General features: G+C 51.0%; 1 protein-coding gene across 3 annotated transcripts in view; it reads left to right on the top strand.

The window, feature by feature from the left end:
- Nucleotides 1–12,716: 12,716 nt before the first annotated feature.
- Nucleotides 12,717–21,123, top strand: part of LOC104859523 (nucleoside diphosphate kinase A) — a 12,389-nt gene continuing 3,982 nt past the window's right edge. Inside the window, exons 1-6 of one of the 3 annotated variants that reach the window (XM_033762981.1) lie at nt 12,717–12,972; nt 13,421–13,503; nt 14,182–14,311; nt 17,169–17,270; nt 18,298–18,410; nt 18,779–19,035. In XM_033762981.1, coding sequence (XP_033618872.1) covers nt 14,186–14,311; nt 17,169–17,270; nt 18,298–18,410; nt 18,779–18,896 — 459 coding nt within the window. In that variant the 5' untranslated portion in view covers nt 12,717–12,972; nt 13,421–13,503; nt 14,182–14,185 and the 3' untranslated portion in view covers nt 18,897–19,035. Of the gene's footprint in view, nt 12,973–13,420; nt 13,504–14,181; nt 14,312–17,168; nt 17,271–18,297; nt 18,411–18,778; nt 19,036–21,123 lie in introns of those variants that run through there. The other 2 variants (XM_033762980.1, XM_033762979.1) reach the window with 2 other exon arrangements.

Raw genomic sequence — 21,123 nt, 5'->3', positions numbered from 1 at the left:
GGCTTCCTTTACCTGATCCCAGTGGATAAGGAGGCGTGAGGCCTTCAGCTCCACATTCAGACCGTCGTGCTTTGGTCTCTGTTTCCCGCTCTCCTGGGCTCCTGATGGCCAGCTGGCCCTCAAAGTTGAAGTTTGGCGCAGCCAGGAGGCCCTGTGTTTCATCCCCAGCCCCGGAACAAAAAAGGGAAATTCAAAAATAGTTGGACGTCTTGGGCTACCGAAAGTCGGGATCATTCTCCCAGCGTGGCTGCCTCCCCCCACAGCCACTGCTGCCCCCCCAGCTCGGGGTTGTTCCACGCTGGGGAAAGCTGCACCCCAGGCCTCGCTTTCTGGGTTGGTGTGGGGTGGAGCCCTTTATAAAACCTTGGGCTCTCAACTTGTTTGTTTTTTGTTTTCTGAGACAATGTCTCACTAGTAGTTCAGGCTAGCCTCAAACTCCAGGTGATCCTCCCACCTCAGCCTCCCAAGTGCAACTGTTGGGATTATGGGTTTTTGTACTGGGGATGGAACTCGGGATCTTAAACTTGCAAGGCTGGTGGCAGCACCGCTGAATTAAATCCCTGGGTCTGTATTGTATTTTTTATTGTGAGGCAGGTTCTTGCTGAATTTATTTTCCTCATTTATGTTCTTGCCTCCGGAAGAGGCAATACCAATGTTTTTTTTTAGACCAGTCTCACTGTGTTACCCAGGTCAGACTTGAACTTTCCATCCTCCTGCTTCAGCCTCTCAAGCAGCTAGGATTAAATCTTGCACCACCACACCCAGCTTATTCTACGATCTTCCAGTCAGAAAAATGAGGCCTTTCTCCCATCTGTTCTTCCTCCATCCCAATGTCAATATCCCAGTTAACTTTTATCTTTTCTTTTTGTAGTACTGGGGTTGGGCCCAGGGCTTTCCCACTTGCTATTTTTAGAAGTTGTCTGAGAGGAACTCAAAGTCAGTGAGTAAATGGTGGAACCACTACTCGAGGTAGCTAATTCAGGAAGTAAAGCAGCTCTTTTAAATAAAATAATGAAGGAGCTGGGCGTGGTGATGCACGCCCGTGAGCCCAGCACTCAGGAGGCTGAGGCAGGAGCATCGCTGTGAGTTTGAGACCAGCCTGGGCTACATAGTGAATTCCAGGTCAGTCTCAACTGCATAGTGAGACCCTGTCTCAAAAAACAAACCAAAAAAGTGAATAAATAAAATAATGAATTTCTCTTAGACCAATTTTGGTTATTTTAACCAGTTTTTTTGGAAGGGGATTGTTTGTTTATTCTTTGGCTTTTCAAGACAGAGTCTCTTCACATAGTTCAGGCAGGCCTTGAACTCCTGGCAGTCCTCCTGCCCCAGCCTCCCAAGCATTGGAATTATAGGGGTACACCCCCATGCCCAGCTACTTGGACACTTGATTTGAGATACTCCTGAACTGGATCTCAAAAGAAAGACAGTAGCGGGCCGGGGATTTAGCTCAGTGGTTCTGCCACCTGCCTCAAAAGTGCAAGGACCTGAGTTCGATCCCCGATAACAAAAAAAAAAAAGAAAGTAGCTGGACAACCCACTCAAAACCAATAATATGTGAATATAGTACGAATTGCTGGTGGCTGATACTCTTAGGAAAAGTTATGAAACACATGACCCAGGATTTACCCTTTATATTTGGCTTAGTCCACTGTTTTCTACGAAACAGCTGTTAAAAATCACTCACCCTAGGGGAACAGGAATTCTGTTGGGCAGCGGACAGAAATCTGAGCTAATAGAACTTCTGTCACTCAGGAAGGCAGATAAGGGGCTAGGGTAAGAAAGAAAGACCGTGGGCATCCAGGCATGGCGGCTGTGCCTGTGGTCCCTGCCACTCAGGCAGCTGAGGGCAGCCTGGGCTTTACAAGGAAACTGCATTTCAAAAACAAAACAGGGATCAGGGATTTAGCTCAGTGGCACTGCTCGTCTCCCAAGCGCAAGGTCCTGGGTTTGAGCCCCAATACTGAAAAAAAGTGGGATGAGGTTGCTAGCCCCGAGGGTGGGTATCCATGAGGTGGGAAAGAACCCCAAAAGCAGAGCAGAAAGACTTTTTTGTGGTACCAGGGATCAAACTGGGGACCTTGCGCTTGTAAAGCAGGCAGCAGACCCACTAGATAAATCCCTGGCCCTAGACTGCCTTTTTGTCATTGTGGGTTTTTGTTGTTGTTATTGTTGGTTTTTCGGTTTTGGAGACAGGGCCTCACTATGTAGTTGAGACTGACCTGGCACTCACTGTGTAGTGTAAGACCTGAGGCCTCACTACCACTCCAAGGAGCTCAACAGCCACTGAGGGCTTTCAAAATGTAAAACCAAGGGCCTTACTACCTCTCCGAGGAGCTCGATTCTACTTCTTCGAAGAGCTCGACAGCCACGAGATTCGCCCGGAAAGGAGCACACCCGACCCGCTGGAAAGGGAACAGACCCTTACTAGTCCGGACAGATGGCACTCCCGGAGCCACGCGGCTCAGAGAGGCGCCAGCTCAGGGGCGGAGGTCCTTTTTATAAAGGGATAGGCAGGGTGGGGGTCTACTCAAGATGCTTACAGAATGTCCCAAGGTTTTCAAAACATTCCTTCTGGTAGACAAGGAGTGAAACAATCTTTATCTATTTACCCAGAGCTACTAAATGTTCACCTGGTTAATTTATATGAATCCCAGTTCAGACTAGGATTTAAGATTACAAAGTTATGCAGTCCCACAGTAGCCCAGGCTGGTTTTGAACTCACAGGGATCCTCCTGCCTCAGCCTCCTACATGCTGGGGTCACAGGCGTGTGCCACCTGCAGAAAGGCTGCTTTAAAGCAAGGTCAGGGGCCAGGGAGTATCGCAGTGGTTGGTGCTTGCCTAGCAAGTGCAAGGCCCCGGGTTCAATGCTCAGCACCACAAAAACAAGAACACACGAAAGGTTACTGTAAAATAAGGCCACCTTCCATCCTTACACTTGTCACCCCATGAAGGGGATGGCTGACGTGTATCTTGTAAGACCTAAAGTCTCACTTCCATTCAGAGGAGCGTGAACAGCCGAAAGGCCCTCCACGATGCTGCATCCTATAGCCCAGCGATGGCTCCGAATGCAAGACCCAGGGCCTTACTTCCGGGAGCCTTGAACAGCCAAAGGGCCTCCTCGATGCTGGGACTTATAGCTCAGCGAGGCTCCGGGAGCTCGACGGAGGAACGAGAGTCACCCGGGAAGAAACACACCAGGCTCGTTGGTAAACAGACCTTTCTTAGTCAGGCCAGAAGGCGCTCTCAGAACTGAGCAGCTCAGAGAGGCCCAGCCCAGGGGTCAGCACAGATTTTTAAAGGCAAGGGAAGAGGACTGCAAGGACAGCAAGTAGGCCAGGGGTCAGGGGGCCGGTTTTCTGCCATCTAAAGGAGTCGGTTATACGGTGAGCCTGGCCTTTCATCTCCAGACTCGGGCTGCTCTGTTCTAACGTGGCCTTGAGTCGCTATCTTACCTGTACCAGGCTTCCATACACTCTGTTTTAATCTTATCTTGGAGCTGGGTGGAAAGAAATGTGTGCTGCTATGTGCTGGCTAACTAGGGGCTACATAGCGGTTAGGGTCCCCCAATCTGAAACCACCCTGCACACAGGGAAAGGCAGCTGAAAAGGTTAGCATCAGCCTGTATTCCTCCGAGAAGTCAAAACAATACAAGAAGCCAGAGTCTCCGGACAGCGCCACCCCAGGGCGTGAGCAAACTGTAAGGCAGGCGGTCACTGCCAAATGTGCCGGGTGTTAAGGGACAGGACTTGTCGGGAAGAGGGCCAAGAAGCCGGCCGGTGGGAGTGAGGGGTGGCGTCTGTTCAGAGGGGAAGTCGCCCCAGCCTCTCTGGCCCCTGTCACTGTCGTCCCCACATAGCCATGTACGAAAATGACTCAGCTCCTCTTCTCCGGAGGTTATTTTTAGTGGAGGTGACAGAGCCAGTTGAAAAAAGCCTAAGCACAGGACCTGTTGCCAGCCAGAAGCCGCACACATCAGACCCGCGGGATGAGTTCCCGTTGATCATTCTGGTGTGGCGTGTGCGCCCTGAGTGGCACCTGGGAGGCCGCCTGCTTCAAGCTCTGTATTGGCTTTGTCCTTGTCCTTTCCTGGGGACCGGTGACGTCCGCCTCAGGAGGCCCCCTTTGCCAGCAAGGAGGGGAAGGAAACTTAGACCCTCACTGTGCAAGAATCCCAGCCTTCCGCAGGCTGAGGCAGGAGGATCGCTGAGTTGGAGGACAGCCTTAAAAAAAAAAGTAGAAGAAGAAGAAAGTTAAATGATCACATTGGTTCAATAGGCAGCTGATGTTCCGGTCCAGTGTGTTCATTTTGCACATAAGGTGTTGGGCCTGGAATAGTCCCCTAAGGCTCAGATGTACAAGTGCAGTCCCAGCATTCACAGCAGCGCTCAGAGGTGGGATTTGTGGGACGTGACCGGCACCCTCAGCACCACCCCATCGGGACACTGGTGCATCCGTGGGCTGGGGGTGCCAGGGGAGGAAGCAGGCCGAGGAGTGTGGCCACCCTGAAGGGGCACCTCTGCCCAGGCCTGTCCTCGCTTTGCTTCGCTTCCTCATCTCTGTTCACACAACTTCCTCCCCACCGTGATGCACTGCCTCACTGCAGGCCCACAGCATCTGGCCTGTGAAACAGACGAGGCCTCTGAGCCAGGATCCAAAATAAACCTTCCCTCCCTCATGCCGATTTCCTCAGGTCCTTTGTCACAGCTATGGAGATGATGCAGAAGGGAGAATATTTCATTATTTGCTATCAAATTAGCAGAAACCTAGACCAAAGGGATATATTCTCTGCTGCTTGTTGAAAACATGGCCTGGAATTCTGCATCCTCCTGCCTCAGCCTCCCGAATGCTGGGATTACAAGTGTACACCACTACCCCTGGCCCCTATGAGCAGCCTTCTCATCCCGAGTCATTGTCTCAAAGCCACACCCAGCACCTCTGTAGCAGTCTCCAGTTTCTCGGGATGATTCTACCTCTCCTCTTCTCCTCTTTCTTCTTCCTCTCCTCCTCCTCTTTTTCATTCTCCTCTTTCTTTCTCCTCCTCCTGCTCTCCTTCTCCTCTCCTCCTTTTTTGCAGTACTGCTGATTAATTGAGGGCCTTGCACTGAGCTAAAACCTCAGCTTTTTTTTCTTTTTTTTTTTTTTAGTACTGGGGATCGAACTCAGTACCCTGAGCTTGCGAGACTGGTGCGGTACCACCCAGCTAAATCCCTGACCCTCAGCATTTTCTTCTTAAAGCTGATGCAGTAGACTTTTGTCCCATTAGGCCTGCAGGGCCAGGTATACTCTGAGGAAAGCTGCCTAGCTGAAGAGGGGACCAAAAGCTTCAACATGAGAAGAAAGTCTGAAATACCCGGACATGATTACCCCATGGAAAAGAAGCCTCTGAGATTATAATCAAAGCTATGACCAAAAAAAGAAAGAAAGAAAAAAGTCGGGCGTGGTGGCGCACACCTGTCATCCCAGCACTCGGGAGGCTGAGGCAGGAGGATCACTGAGTTCAAGACCAGCCTGGGATACATAGTGAGTTCTAGGTCAGTCTCAACTACAAAGTAAGACCCTGTCTTAAAAAACCTAAATAAATAAATAAATAAATAAAAGCCATAAAGAAGTATACTGACCTCAAAATAAGAATTTTTTTTGCTAGGTATGGCAGTGCACACCTGTAATTTTAGCACTCTGGAGGCTCAGGCAGGAGGATCACTTTGAGTTCTAGGGCAGCCTGGGATACATAGTGAATTCAAGGCCAGCCTGAACTACATAGTGAGACCCTTTCTCAAAAAAAAAAAAAAAAAAAAAAAAGAAAAAAAAAAAAAAAAAAAAAAAAGGAGAGCGAGAGAAGGAGGCATGAACAGGGAAGCAGATGCAGCCTGCTGTGTTTGCAGGTGGAGGAAGGGGCCCCAAGCCCCAGTATGTAGGCCATTCCTACAAGCTGGGAAAAGCAGGAAAATAGATTGATTCTCCCTTACAGCTTCTTTACATAACCTAGGAGGAACGCACCCCTGCCGACAGCTTACATTAGCCTGGTGAGACCCAAGTTGAACTTCCATCCAGCAGAGCTACAGGAGGAGAAGTCATGTTGGTTTAAGTTGCCGAGTTTGTAGAAATTTGTTACAGAAGCAAACAGAAAACAGATACATAGGGAGAGACCTGAATTGACTTCTTACTTACTTTTAAATTGCTCTTGCCGCAAAAGTAGGAACAGGGGGATTGATCAGGAGCTGTTACTGCGGCCCAGGAGAAAGAGTCTGGATAAAGATGATGACGGTAGAGGTGATAAATGGGTTCAAGATACAGTTTGAGGAGATGAGCTGTGATACCTTTGCAATGTGCAGCATGCCCAGCCCTAGCTACATCTTTAACCCTTTTTATTTTGAGACCGGGTCTCCCTAGATAGTCCAGGCTGTCCTCTAACTCACGATCTTCCTGCCTCAACCTTCTGAGTGCTGGGATTACAAGTGTGGAACAATAAACCTGGCAGTTTTGTCTTTGATGAGGCTGATTTTACTGTTTCATTAAAAACAAAAGCATGACATTAATGTTGGTTCAATTACAAACTGTGGGAGGAAGACTTGTTTTTCCCAGAGAGCCCTGGGTGATTTTCCCAGAAGTCTTTGTGGCCAACCTGTGTCTCTGACCTGGGGACGAGAGTGGAGCAGGAATGGCTGCTGTGTCTGGCTTCCAGAGGCTTTGTTCAACCTGCCTTTACCCCTTCAGTGCCTCCTCTGTCTCCTTTCACCACCTCTCTCCAGAGAAGGAGGGTGACACAGTCCCATGGTGAGGTTGGCAGGTTAGAGAGGCCTTCTGTCCTGTGGTGGGAGGGGGAAAAAACCAAAGAACAGAACTTCATAAGCTCTCATAAGTGCTAGTAGAGGTGGGAGGCTGAAGTCCAAGGTACAAGAGGATGGCTTGTGATCAGAACTGGAAAAGAAAGGGCTGCGGTGTGTGAAGCAGGAAGAGACAGAGGCAAAAACGATTGAACTCAGGCCCTTGCACTTGCAAGGCAGGCAGTGAAACCCCTGAGCTAAATCCTTGGCCCTAGTTTTTGAACTTTAAAGTATCTCTAATGCATGCCACTGTCCTGGCCCCAAAGCTTCAGTGGCTTGCCATTAATTTTTTTTGGTTTTTTGAGACAGGGTCTCACTGTGTAGTTGAGACTGACCTGGAACTCACTATGTAGCCCAGGCTGGTCTCGAACTCACAGTGATCCTCCTGCCTCAGCCTCCTGAGTGCTAGGATTACAGGTGTGTGCCACCACGCCCAGCAGGGCTTGCCATTAATTTTAATTTTAATTCTTTGCTTCCTAAACAAATGCTCAAGACTCTGGCCTGGCCGTCTCATCTCCAGTTTCCCCCAGGCCTCTGCCTGCCGCATCTGCTCCGTTCTTCACATCTCCTCTCCTTTCCTGCTCGTACCTTTGCTCTTGGCTGCTTTCCCAACCCCTCATAGCTGCATTTGCCGCCTCTCTGCCCTGCATGCAAATCCTTTCCCAAACAGAGAGGGGCCAGGGATCTAAAGCAGTAGTTCCACTACCTGCCTGGCAATCACAAGGTCCCGAGTTTGATCCCCTGTACTATTAAGAAAAGAAAAAAAGAAAGAAACAGATAGCTTTAAGAAACAGAGAGAGTCCAGCCTCAGGCTGGGTCTGCAGCAGCCAGGCCTGCAAGGGAAACAGCAACCTGAGATGCTGGTATAATTAGCACCAGTGCCCCAGGCCCAGGTAGGCATCAGGCAAGGTGTGCAGCCTGAACACCTGGCCGGTGCACCCCTCCTTTCCCAGAGTCCCTTTCGCCTGTCCACCTTCTCTTGCTGGACTGGCTCCTGCCAGAGCTAGTAGAGGTGGGAGGCTGAAGTCCAAGGTACAAGAGGATGGCTTGTGATCAGAACTGGAAAAGAAAGGGCTGCGGTGTGTGAAGCAGGAAGAGACAGAGGCAAAAACGATTGAACTCAGGCCCTTGCACTTGCAAGGCAGGCAGTGAAACCCCTGAGCTAAATCCTTGGCCCTAGTTTTTGAACTTTAAAGTATCTCTAATGCATGCCACTGTCCTGGCCCCAAAGCTTCAGTGGCTTGCCATTAATTTTTTTTGGTTTTTTGAGACAGGGTCTCACTGTGTAGTTGAGACTGACCTGGAACTCACTATGTAGCCCAGGCTGGTCTCGAACTCACAGTGATCCTCCTGCCTCAGCCTCCTGAGTGCTAGGATTACAGGTGTGTGCCACCACGCCCAGCAGGGCTTGCCATTAATTTTAATTTTAATTCTTTGCTTCCTAAACAAATGCTCAAGACTCTGGCCTGGCCGTCTCATCTCCAGTTTCCCCCAGGCCTCTGCCTGCCGCATCTGCTCCGTTCTTCACATCTCCTCTCCTTTCCTGCTCGTACCTTTGCTCTTGGCTGCTTTCCCAACCCCTCATAGCTGCATTTGCCGCCTCTCTGCCCTGCATGCAAATCCTTTCCCAAACAGAGAGGGGCCAGGGATCTAAAGCAGTAGTTCCACTACCTGCCTGGCAATCACAAGGTCCCGAGTTTGATCCCCTGTACTATTAAGAAAAGAAAAAAAGAAAGAAACAGATAGCTTTAAGAAACAGAGAGAGTCCAGCCTCAGGCTGGGTCTGCAGCAGCCAGGCCTGCAAGGGAAACAGCAACCTGAGATGCTGGTATAATTAGCACCAGTGCCCCAGGCCCAGGTAGGCATCAGGCAAGGTGTGCAGCCTGAACACCTGGCCGGTGCACCCCTCCTTTCCCAGAGTCCCTTTCGCCTGTCCACCTTCTCTTGCTGGACTGGCTCCTGCCAGTCTCTCCAGAGCTTTCCTCGTCTTGACCTTCTTTGTCTCTTGGAATTCATTCTGATAATGGGGGACGGGACAGGAACTCAGCGCATCTGACACCAGCAGGCGGGAGTTATTTTTCTTGTGTGATCCAGGCAGCCGGGGAGCTGCTCTCTTCTCCTTTGGTGACGCTTGGTGTCCCCTGAGTGCTGGGATTACAGACATGTGCCATCACACCCAGCTCCTTTGAGCTTTACATTCTTTTTTTTTGGTATGGGGATCAAACTTAGAACCTTGTGTTTGTGAGGCAGACGGAACCAATGAGCTAAATCCCCAGCCCTAACGTTAAATTTTTACTGCGGTCTGTCCTTCTCCTCCTCTGCTTCCTCTTCCCCTCCTTCTTCTCCTCTTCCTTCTCCTTCTCTTCCTTCTCCTCCCCTTCTCTTTCCTCTTTTCATTTTGTTTTTTGAGATAAGGTCTTGCTTTGTAGTCCAGGCTGGACTTGAACTCACAGCAATCCTCCTACCTCAGCCTCCCAAGAGAGCGGGAATCACAGGCGTGCCCTACCGTGCCCAGCTTTCCGGCTTGCTCTCTCTCTCTCTCTCTCTCTCTCTCTCTTCCTTTCTTTTTCTCCCTCCCTCCCTTCCTTCCTTTAGAGACAGGGTCTTGCTTTGTGGTTCAGGGTGGCCTCGAACTCACAGCAATCCATCACAGGTGTATGGCACCACACCTGGCTCTTACAGCTTTCTGATTTGCATTGCTGGATCATTTGCCAGTGGAAGCCTGCAGTGGAGTGTAGAGGTGGGAAAGGAAGGGGAGGCTGGATCCCACAATTAGAACGGCCTCTAGGAAGAGAGGGCCCTTTCTATTTCCTAGTGTCTGGCTCAAAACCTGCCTCTAACAAATCTCCAGGTGGCTTCCATGGAGTTGTGAGAGGTGCTGGAACAGTGGACCTGAGCCACTAAACAAGCTCTGAAGACTCCTCTGTTGGCCAGGTGCAGTGGTCTGATGTCAGTTTTACGCAATCTGACTTCTTTGGGTATTTACAGTTTCATGCAATTTTGAGGGGTTTCTGAGGTTTGAACCCATGGCTTATACTAGGCAAGCATTATACAACTATGTCCCCAGCCCTTTTAAAAAATTTTATTTTGAGACAAGGTTTCACTAAATTGCCTAGCTTTGACTTTTCTTTCTTTCTTTTTTCTTTTCTTTTTTTTTTTTTTGAGACAGGATCTCACTATATAGTTCAGGCTGGCCTTGAATTCACTGTGTAGACCAGGCTTGCCTTAAATTTATGGCGATCTTCCTGCCTCAGCTTCCTGAGTGCGTAACTCTGTCATACTATACTGGAATTATGGGGTGTGAGCTACCATACCTGGCTGGTTTGGAACTTTAGATCCTCCTGCCTCAGCCTCCTGAGTAACTGTGATTACAGGGGTGTACCACCACAACTTTATATATACCTTCATGTAATTGCTATTCCAATCAAGATACAGAACCAACCATCACCACAACTTCCCTGTGACACCCCTTTATAGATGCATATAGGTCCCCTCCCCTGCCTGTAACTCCTGGAAAGGATCAAGCTATTCTCTTGCTCTAAGAATTTGTTATTTCAAGAATGTTATCTAGGGCCTGGGATTTACCTCAGTGATTCCAGTGCCTGCCTCAAAAGCACAAGGACCAATCCCCAGTTCTCCACCCCAGAAAAAGAATGCTATCTAGCCCAGCATGGTGGTGCACTCCTGTGGTCCCAGCCCTTGGGAGGCTGAGGCAGGAGGAGCCCAGTGAGTTCAAGGCCATGTGGGCTACGTAGTGAGACACTATCTGAAAAACAAAATGTTATCTATGAGGTGTAGCTCAGTGGTAGAATATACACTTAGCATAGGTGAAGCCCTGGGGTCGATCCCTAGTAACACACATTATATAAATGAAATAATACAGGTGTTTTATTTTGTAAAAGTTAATTTAATTTTAATTTTTTGGTACTGGAATCAAACCCGGAACCTTGCCCTTGCAGGCAGGTGGCGGAACCACTGAGCAAAATCCCTGGCTGCAAATTTTTTTTTTTTTTAGATAGCATCTCCCTATGGGCTCAAGCTGGCCTTGAATTCCTCTTTCAGGTGGCCCTCCTGCCTCAGCCTCCTGAGTAGCTGGGATTACAGGCACTAGTAGTAGCTTTTTTCCAATCAGTATAATTCCTTTGAAACCTATCTAAGGAGTTGCGTGTGTCATTTGGTTTTATTGTAGAGCAATGTTCTATGACAAGGATGTTCTGTGATGAGGATGACATCTGTGTTGTTCCTAGCCTTGGGGTGTTACATGTGAACATTTATGCAAAGGGTTTTGTTTTGTTTGTTTTTTGGTACCAGGGATCGAACTTGGGACCTTGCTCTTACAAGGCAGGTGGCAGCGCCATTGAGCTAAATCCCTGGCTATACAGAGGTTTTTATGTGAACAGAAGTTCTTGTTTCTTTGGGATAAATGTCCAAGAGTACTTCTGCTGGGTCACATGGCAAGCACATGTTTCGTGTTGTAAGAAACTGTCAAACTTTTTCAGAGTGGGCGTATTATCTTACATTCCCACAGTAATGTGGATCCAGTTTATCTTAAGAGCAGCATATCATTCTTTTCTGTTGTTTTTTGTTTGTTTGTTTTTAACCGGGATTGAACTAAGGACCTTGCACTTGCCAGGCAGGCATGGTGCCACTGAGCTGAATCCTTGGCCCCCTTCAGATTGTTTTTTGAGACAGGGTCTCACCATTTGTAGTCCAGGCTGCCCTCAAACCAGGTGATTCTCCTGCCTCAGCCTCCTGAGTCCTGGGACTATAGGCATGCTGTAACAGCATTCTGATAGGTATGTAGGCTCATTGTGATTTTTTTTTTTGAGACAGGGTCTCACTATGTAGATGAGACTGACCTGGAACTCACTATGTAGCCCAGGCTGGTCTCAAACTCACAGCAATCGTGCTGCCTCAGCATTGATGCAGGGTCTCAATGTAGATGAGACTGACCTGGAACTCACTATGTAGCCCAGGCTGGTCTCAAACTCACAGCAATCGTGCTGCCTCAGCCTCCGGAGTGCTGATTCACAGGTGTGTGCCACCATGGCCCGGCTATCTCATTGCGATTCTAATTCGCATTTCCCAACAGTTAATGATGTTGAACACATTTACATGTGTTTGTCACCTGTATATTTTCTCTCTCTCTCTCTTTTTTTTTTGGTGTTGGGGATAGAACTCAGGACTTTGCACTAGCAAGGTAGGCGCATCGCCGCTGAGCTGAATCCCCAACTCTTGTCTCTTTTTTTTTAGGAGGGACAGTGTTTCCCTATGTAGCCCAGGCTGGCCATGAATGTACAGTAATTTTGAGATCCTGCCAACTGGGATTACAGGCATGCGCAACCACGCCTGGCTCCCACCGCCTTTTCTTCCTCAGTGTATTCTCCGCTCTCAGATAATCACCACGTTACCCCCTCACTTCCTGCAGGTCTATTTCGCTATCAGATCCTCAGAGAGCTCCCTACCTACCTCATTCCCCTCATCTCTTCTCCCAGGGCAGAGGTTACAGCGCCAATTGCGTGTTAATTCGCGTCCTCGCCTCCTGCTCGCTGTCACCCTCTATCCAGCCTGCAGCTCCTAGCGAGCAAGCTGCCTCGTCCCCAGGGCCTGCAGCAGCGCCTGGCACATATGGAAGAGGACTCCTGAAAATTACTTATTGCTCGACTGGCAGAATGGGACGAATAAACTTGAATCGAGAGCCACGATTTTATTTCTAGGTCAGGCGCTTGTTCCAAGTTTATGCAAAGTGTGAGCGCCATCTCTCGGGAAGCCAGTTTGGGAACGGAGGAGGAGGAGGAAGTGAGTCAGGACCCTTAAGGATGGCGGGGGTGGGGGGAAGATGGCTGCCAGACGCAAGCACAGAAAAACTAGCTCCGGAAGTTAAACACCGGAAGTTGTTTTCCAGAACGGTGTCCCACTCGCAGGAGGACGCGTGGACGAGCGGTGTTCTGTAAAAAGTGCTCTCCGACAGCCGGGCTGCGCAGAAGAGTTCCGAGGGTGCAGACGCCGCGAACCAAGCGGGGCTCGTGGCGTTTCCGGTGCCGGCGGCTGCAGCCGGCGTTTAAAGCCCAAACAGCTGGAGAAGGCTTCGGGGTTCTGAGGAGAAAAGAAAAAGAGTGGGGTTCGGGAAGTGGGAGAGGGAAGGTGAGGAGGTGCTCGCATTCCGCTCTGAGAGGTGGGCGGGGCATGGGAAGGGCTGGGGGCGTCGGGTGGACCCCGACCTGTCGCGCGCGCCGCGTGCTGGCCTCTGTCCTGGCCGCTGCCCCCATCGACAGGGGCGATGCCTGGTTCTCCTTCCAGGGCCCGCTGGGCCCAGCACTGACGCCTCGGGGGTGCTTGGTGAATGAATGATGGGTGCAAGTGGCGGGCGTTTACAGGGACAGTGGGGACAGTTGGTGGCACTTCAGCCCCATTTGATTCTGGGGAACCCATGCTTGCGCCCCAGCTCCTTCTGAGAGGGCCTCTCAGGTTGCCTTGGGACTTGTCCCTTTGCCTTGCAAGAGTGGAGGGACGATCACGTAGCCTTTATCTGGTTGGAGGCTAAGTCCTGTGTCCAGGTGTCCCGTGACAGGTCACAGGGGTGTTAATTCAGGTGCTGTGTTCAGAGGTGAATCCATTTCGGGACGGAAGAGCCCCGAGGTGCTGCTGCTGTCTCCTTAGGGATCATCTTTCAAGGTGAGGCTGCCTCTTCTGCTGTGAGACTGTGTCCGGCAGGTCCTCTCTGCCCAAGCTGCCGGGCTCCTTCTGCGCAGCGAGATCCGCTCTTACTGATAGTGGCCCTGACTCTCTCAGGCCCTCTGTTGATTGGCTTTTCACGACTTGCAGTACATTTTAAGGTGTAGCCCGAATAGCATATAGTTGGGTTCCATTCTGGAGCTCTGGTTCCGAGTCCTTTGCAGAATGAAAGGGGTCGTGGTGACCCAGTCCCTGACACCCCTTCCTGTTCTGCTGTCCAGGCTGTGACAGCAAACTGTGTTTCAAATCATCTTGTACCAGATTGCACTTCCCCGTTAGTAAAACCACATCAGTGCCGTTTTCACCAGCCTGGGTTATTGCTGAGAAAGATGATAGGTAGCTTACTCTGCATTTCCTTTTGTGTCAGTATAAGGTATACAGTAAGTGCATAATAGAAGCTCATTCCATCAAGTGGATAGGAATTAGTCTCTGCTGTGGACCCTTCCTTGCCTGGGGTATTAGTTCCTATATGAGCTGACTGGGAGGAACTGGATAGCATGAAGGAGACTCGGGGTAGGCATGACAGCTTTCAATTGGCCTTATGGAGTAATTGGCTTGGGAAGGATAAAGGTGTAGGCAGGGATCCAGTGCTCTCTCATCCCGTCTTCCTGTCCCCAGGACCATGGCCAACAGGGAGCGGACGTTCATAGCCATCAAGCCCGATGGCGTCCAGCGGAGACTTGTAGGAGACATCATCAAGCGTTTTGAGCAAAAGGGCTTCCGCCTTGTTGCTTTGAAACTTATGCAGGTAAGTGGGCTTGGCTGTTTCCATGGGTTCCTTCATGGTATAGGGGATCGCTGTAGACTAATTCCCATGTTTGCCCCTCTCTCCCCTTTTTAGACTATTCCACAGTAGAACAAATGTCTTGAAACCTGGGCCCCCAGTGACCTAGTATCTTAGCTTAATTCTGGAGCAGACAAGTTACTTGGGGCTTTGAAAAATGGTCTTTTCTCTCAGCGGTGTATCGGGAATCGAACTAGTGTCCTTGTGCTTGTGAACAGATCATTTTAGAACCCTGCCCTTCCCTTGAAGGAGTTTTTGTTTTTTTTTCATCAAAGTCTGCATTATCAGTTAGTGCTACTTAGTGTCCAGGATATATCAGGCCTCCTTGGGACTTTGGAGGGGGAAACTGTGCTTTTTCTTTTTGGACAGCTCTCTGGGCATATCTGCAAGACATCTGCACAGCAGCCTTTCAATAAATGCAAAGGACTTACTGGCCGAGAACCTTCTTCAAACAAATCCAAGAAAGAAAAATAAAACAAAACAAAAAACTCAGGAGACGATTATTCATATTTTTAAGTCAAATAGGGAGGGCGTGGTATTTTTTCCCATTAAAGGGATCAACTTTGGCTCCTTATACTGTACTTTATATATTAGACAAAAAGTTTTAAACTTTTATTAGTCCATATTTGCAGTACATAATGATTATATTCGCTGGACTTCACTTTCAATTTAGTTTAGTTTGCTTCTTACTTCCTGTGATAGGTTAGGGTTGACTTTTGTTAACCTTTGTCCTTGTTTTTTCATTTTTATTTCTACTAGTATAGTAGTATATTTGCAGTACATAAAAAAGACCTTGTCTCAAAAAAACACACAAAACAATCGTGGTGAATGCTGAGTGCAGAGTTGGCAGAACAATGAGCCAGGCGGGCGCTGGATGAACAGTGGGTTTGCGTGTTTCTTCGATTTTGGAGGTGAAATGAGAGGAACAGTTGTTGTGCACGCATCTCCCGTGAGCTGGGCTCAGCTCTTTCCTATTCTCATGTGTGGGGAGACTGAGGCTGGGAGGAGTTAAGTGCACACAGGCAGAAAGGCACATGGGAGTTTGGTCTCTTCAACCCCAAAGTGCAGGCATTCTTTTCCTTTACGCTGACTTTCAAATGGACCGTGGGAGGCAGCCATGACTCTAAAGGTTGCCAGCGAGACGGCAGGCAAGGGAAGTCTTGGGGCTCCGCACCAGCCATGGTCTGTTTTACAGACTGAGGATAAACGGAACCAATTAACAGAACTGAATGAAAGCTCTTGTAGGGAAGGTCAGGATGCACCTCGAGACAGTGATGCTCAGCCAGATAAAGCAGACACAGAAGGGTATGAGAAACCTAGCGTATGAGTAATTTAAAGAGCGAAGTAAACTGGATGATGGCACGTGGCTGTGATCCCGGCACGGGGGAAGTTGAGGCAGGAGGATCTCCATGAGTTTGAGGCCAGCCTGGACCAAACATTGAGACTGTCTTAAAAACAAAAAACCAAAAAACACAAAATAAAGATGATAGGAAAGGGTGGTAGACCCTGTGGAGGAGGGAAGTGAAAAATGATAACGTCGGGGCCGGGGATTTAGCTGAGTGGTTTTACTGCCTGCTTCGCAAACGCAAGGACCTGAGTTCGACCCCTGGTAACCCCCCCACCCCACCCCCCAAAATGACGACGTTTTGTTATTTGTGCCATTTCCCCGGGATGAATGTCATATTATGTGTGGTGATCATATACTCACAAAAAAATTACAACTGAAAACCCGGAGGCCAGTTGCCGTTGTCCTGAGACTCGCTGCGCACGTCTTCCATGTGGGTTGGCAGGGACAAGGGCTAGCAGGTTTAGCACCAAGCGCTGACACTTCGGTGAGTGGGGACCAGCAGCAGCTGAAGGGCAGAACGCCTGGCCAGGCTCGAGGCAGCCGATCTCCGTGTCCCTGCGTGCCTGAAGGGTGCGGTGTTTCCGTGGTGCATCGTCACGTGACTGGGGACAGGGCCCTGCCAGACCCCAGCAAGCATGGCCGCAGCGGCAAACAGAACAGAGCCGGGTGGAACCAAGACTCAGTGGATTCGGTGCTCTCGGCCTAACTCCACGTGTCCCGCGCAGTGCGCCCCGTTTATTCTTCAGCACTGACACAGGGCTTCATGTGAAGAACCCTGGGGGAGGGCCCTGGGCACTTTGCTGCCGAATGCTGCATTGGTTGGGCACCATTGGCCCGAGTACAATTGTACAGCTCCCTTGGCCCTTCCTGTTCACAAGGGAAGACTGTTGCCAAGTGTGATGTCTGTGATCCAAGCCCTCTGGAAGAGGCTGAGGCAGGAGGATTGCCTCAATTTCAAAGCTAACCTAAGCTGCACAGTGGAACCCTGTCTCAAAAAACCTCCCCAAACCCTCCAAACATAAATCAGATGGAAAACGTGTAGAAGTGGTCTCAGAACTATACCAGATGAGAGAGGTAGTTGAGCTTTTCTGTCAAACATGAGGTGCTGGCTTTGATCCTAATGTTATTTCCCTCTGCTCGTTCAAGGCCAAGAGGAGGAAATTGGCTCAAAAGTGCAGAAGCACTTGAGTGCCTCTCACTGGCCCCCTCAGTGTGGGGCAGGGATCTGCTGGTGAGAGCACACCAGGGAGCTGCCGGCAGGGTGTACACATAGCAGGATGTGCTGCTACGTGGTAGCGCACACCTATGATTCCAGCACTCAGGAGGCTGAGGCAGGAAGACCAGTGTGAGTTTGAGGCCAGCCTGCGCTAAAGTATAGTGAGACCCTGCATCACAGAACTGAAAGAGGCATCAGATGGTAGCAGGATGGGTGGAAGAGTGGCTGGCTGGTTTTCGTTCTCATCCTGTGAACAGGCCTCGGAGGACCTGCTCAAGCAGCACTACGCTGACCTCAAGGAGCGCCCCTTCTTCCCCGGCCTGGTGCAGTACATGCACTCGGGGCCAGTGGTCGCCATGGTGAGTGACACCGTCAGGAGTAGGGAAGAGAGGGCTGGGGTCCTGCATCGTATACCCTGTGCTGATGGCTGCAGAGGAGAGGAGTTGGCAGGTTGGATGGTCACAGGGTGAGGCAGCTCTCTGACCCACCAAAGGAAGGTTACATTTAAGCCTGTCATTCCTGTACTGAGGGAAGCAGAGGCAGGAGGATCGCAGGTTTGAGGCCAGCCTGGGCCACCTAGGGAGTTCAAAGCCAGCCTGAGCTACATAGCAAAACCATGTCTCAGAGGGCCTGGGATTTAGCTCAGTGGTTCTGGCGCCTGCTTTGCAAGTGCAGGGACCCGAGTTCGATCCCTGGTACCAAAAAAACAAAAAACAAAAACAAACAAAAAATACAATTTTAAAAAAAAACATGTCTCAGAAAAATAATTCATTTTTCTGGTACTGGGTTTAGAACCCAGGACCACAAGTGCTAGGCAAGTGCTCCACTGTTGAGCTGTGTCCCCAGCCCAGAATGTTTTTTTTCCTTAGTCCTGGGAGTGAATCCACGGCAAGAGCTCTGCCATGGAGCTACAGCCCTAGATCTTGCCTGTGCGGCTTGGAAGAGGGCAAGCCTGGGCAGACAGTGAAAGAACTGCTCCACGTGTCAGCTGAGGGTTAGTGACCTCGGGCTGTGTGGTAACCGTGACAGCACCTTAGATCAGGGGGTCACAGATGTGACTCTGAGTTAGATCTGAATGAAGGAAGCCTACCGTGTACAAAATCACAGCGAGGAGCGGTTGCGAGTGAACAGGTGGCCTGTGCAAAAGACCTGGGGCGGGAGGTGCTTGGTTTGTGAAGTGTAGGAAGGGGGAGGTGGCCGAAGCTCGGGGGTAGGAAAGATGTTAGGTGCGTGAGTGGATCAGGATGGGCCGGGCCAGACAGGTGGATGTCCGTGAGCCTGGGTTAAGTAGGTGTCTCGTGGTGCTTTTTCCATGTCCTGTCCTAAAGTGCACAGTGGTCAGGGTGTCCGCCGGGGCTCTCCTTGATGTGTCTCTTTGTCCCTGAGGTCTGGGAGGGGCTGAACGTGGTGAAGACGGGCCGTGTGATGCTGGGCGAGACCAACCCCGCTGACTCCAAGCCGGGCACCATCCGCGGGGACTTCTGCATCCAAGTTGGCAGGTGGGTGTGGGTGCTGTGGCCCTTTCTCAAAGCCCAGTCGCTGCCCCAGAATTTGGGTGTGCTCGGGGCTGGAGAACCCTTCAGCAGGTACAGAAGGATTTGAGATCCCAGCTCCTGTCTTCCTCTGTGGGGCCATCGTCCCTGTCCTGTGCCTCTGAGAGCACAGGCCCCGGGCAGGGTCTTCCCTGAGGCTGTCCCCACTGAGACTTGCCGGAGCTCTTCCTCCACCACGGGGGCGCAGCTCAGACTCCTCTCCTGGTGAGGCTGGGTTATTGTTGCAGTTATTTTACTTTTCTTGGTCCGTGTTTGCAGTCCCTCTTGGGGAGTCGGGCCAGGTCCCCACATGCCTCCCCTCTGTGCCCGCCCAGGAACATCATCCACGGCAGCGACTCGGTGGAGAGTGCGGAGAAGGAGATCGGCCTGTGGTTCCAGCCAGAGGAGCTGGTGGACTACAGAAGCTGCGCCCAGGACTGGATCTATGAGTGACTGCAGGCGGGGCAGAGCGTCCCCGTCTCCCAGAGGGCAGCCCGAGCTGTGTGGGCGCTGCTCCCTCTCCAGTGTTACGTCCTTGTCCTTCAGTGGAGTAAAGTGCGAGCTGTCACCCCACGCAGAGCAGCCTCTCTCCCCACCCCTGCGTCGTACCTTCCTGCCACTGAGCCTGTGACAAGCATCTGTGGCAGATCTGCTAGGGACCCTACCTAGTGTAGCAGCTTCCTCAGAAATGAAAGATATTCACCCTCTTCTCTCTCTCTGAGGCAGGTAGCTCAAGCTGTCTTTGAACTCACTTTGGAGTCCAGGCTGGCATGGAACTTGTAGCAATCCTCCTGCCTCAGCCTCCTGAGTGCTGGGGGTCACAGGCGTATGCTCCAGTGTGCAGCTTCCATGCTCTTCCTGAGAAGCTCTTGGGAAGAGACAGGAGAGCAGAGAAGTAACTACTCCAAAAATCAAGCCTTGTGGACCAGTAGGCTCGGCTCCTTCTGATGGCCTCAAATGAAGTGGGAGAAACCCTGATTAGCTTTGATTTGTTAGGCACTCATTAGATTTAGTTGCTTTAAGAGAGACAAGATGGAAGTTCTTTGTTTAGAATCCAAGCTGGTCAGTAGGTGATGGGCATGGTGGGTGGGGTCAAGGCCAGCCTGGCCCACATAGCAAGACCCTGTCTCAGAAAAGCAGAACATACATACATACGCACAAGCTCTGAACTGACAACCTTTACCTCCCCTCACATCCTGTGGATCAGGATGGAGTTGCATGGCTGCGTTGAGCTAACAGGAAGCAGGAAAACGCGATGTTACGTAGGAGACCTTGTGCCCAGGAGTTCTACATGGAGAAAAAGTGAGGGAGCCTTAGTGTGGTGCACACCTGTAATCCTAGCATTCAGGAGGCTGAGGCAGGAGGGCTTGCTGCTAGTTTGAGGCCAATTTGGGCTACATAGTTCAAGGCCACTCTGAACCAGAGTTGAATCTGTCCCAATCCTTAACCCCCCTGAAAGAAAAAGTGTTAGCTGGGTATGCCGGCCCATACCTGTACTCCCAGAACTCAGGTTCCAGCCCATTCTGGGTAATTTAGCCATTTTTGTAGCTCAGTGCAAAGGCCCGGCGTTCAATCCCTGGTATTGAAAGAAAAAAACATCCCCCAAAGCCCACATGCTCCAGAATGAGGTGGAAGGCTGCAGTGCCCGGATGGGGGCAGGTGACATTGGCAGTGTGTCCCGGGCCCAGAAGCTGGCAGGTGCAGCAGAGCCTGCGCTGTCTGCTTGGCTGTCCCAGGTGATCTGAGAGAGGGTGACAGGACTTCCTGAGTCCTGGGGAGAGGGACCCACAGGCGCTGTCCCACGTGAGATGGCTGAGGTTCCCAACGCAGCACCACATCGCCCATGGGACCTGCTGGGATCCCAGAGAGAACAGTTCACGCCCCTGCGTGGGTTGTGGCTCCTAGAAAGGAGCCTGCAGCAGGGAGAGGAGAGGGCCGGCCCACGTCTGGCCTTTTAGTTTTGGTTCAAGATGTGGGCTAGTTTTTGTTTTTCAGTAGTAGGTTTTGAACCCAAGGCCTCCTCACTGAGCTCTTTTTATGTTAAGAATCCCAGATTGCTGGGATTCCACGACTACCAGCGTGTGGTCGGAGTCTTCAGGGTTCAGGCAGCAACCTGTACACCGTTATCCACGCCGGAGAAATTCACGGTCTGAATGCACCCGAGCCTGCCGCCCAGGACAGCAGAACACGAGCTGGGGGTGGGGACAGCCTGCGAGCGGCCGGGCCTGACCTCAGAGGACCTAGTCTCGCCCGGGGTGCATCTCGGTGGAACTGGTGGCAGCAGGGATCCCAGCCGCTGTGGGGACTGGTGGGAGCCAGCAGCGTCCCTCGCCAAGGACAGAGACAGGAACAGGTGGCCGCGGAGGACGTGCTGGAGCGGGGTCTGGAGCAGGGTCGCGCACGGGGACGGTTGGGGACTAGCCCAGCGCTCAAGAGGCGGAGGTGGGGGCCGAGTTCGAGGGGTGTGAAGGACAAGGACGCCCGGGTGCCCAGTCCTGGAGGTAACTCCTGGGGCGGGCAGATCACCCCCAGCCAGCGCCTGCGCCAACCAGCGGAAGAGAGGGCAAAACTCACGGCCAATCAGGAGCAGGTGGGAGGGTAGAAAACCCGCTTGATGCCACGCCCGGGCCCCGCCCTCACCTTGAGTTTCGTATAAAAACACCTGCTAGGAATAATACTC

This window comes from Fukomys damarensis, unplaced genomic scaffold, assembly GCF_012274545.1.
Source record: "Fukomys damarensis isolate Sample0158 unplaced genomic scaffold, DMR_v1.0_HiC HiC_scaffold_13, whole genome shotgun sequence".
NCBI lineage: Eukaryota > Metazoa > Chordata > Mammalia > Rodentia > Bathyergidae > Fukomys > Fukomys damarensis.
This window is presented reverse-complemented; position numbering and strand designations above follow the sequence as displayed.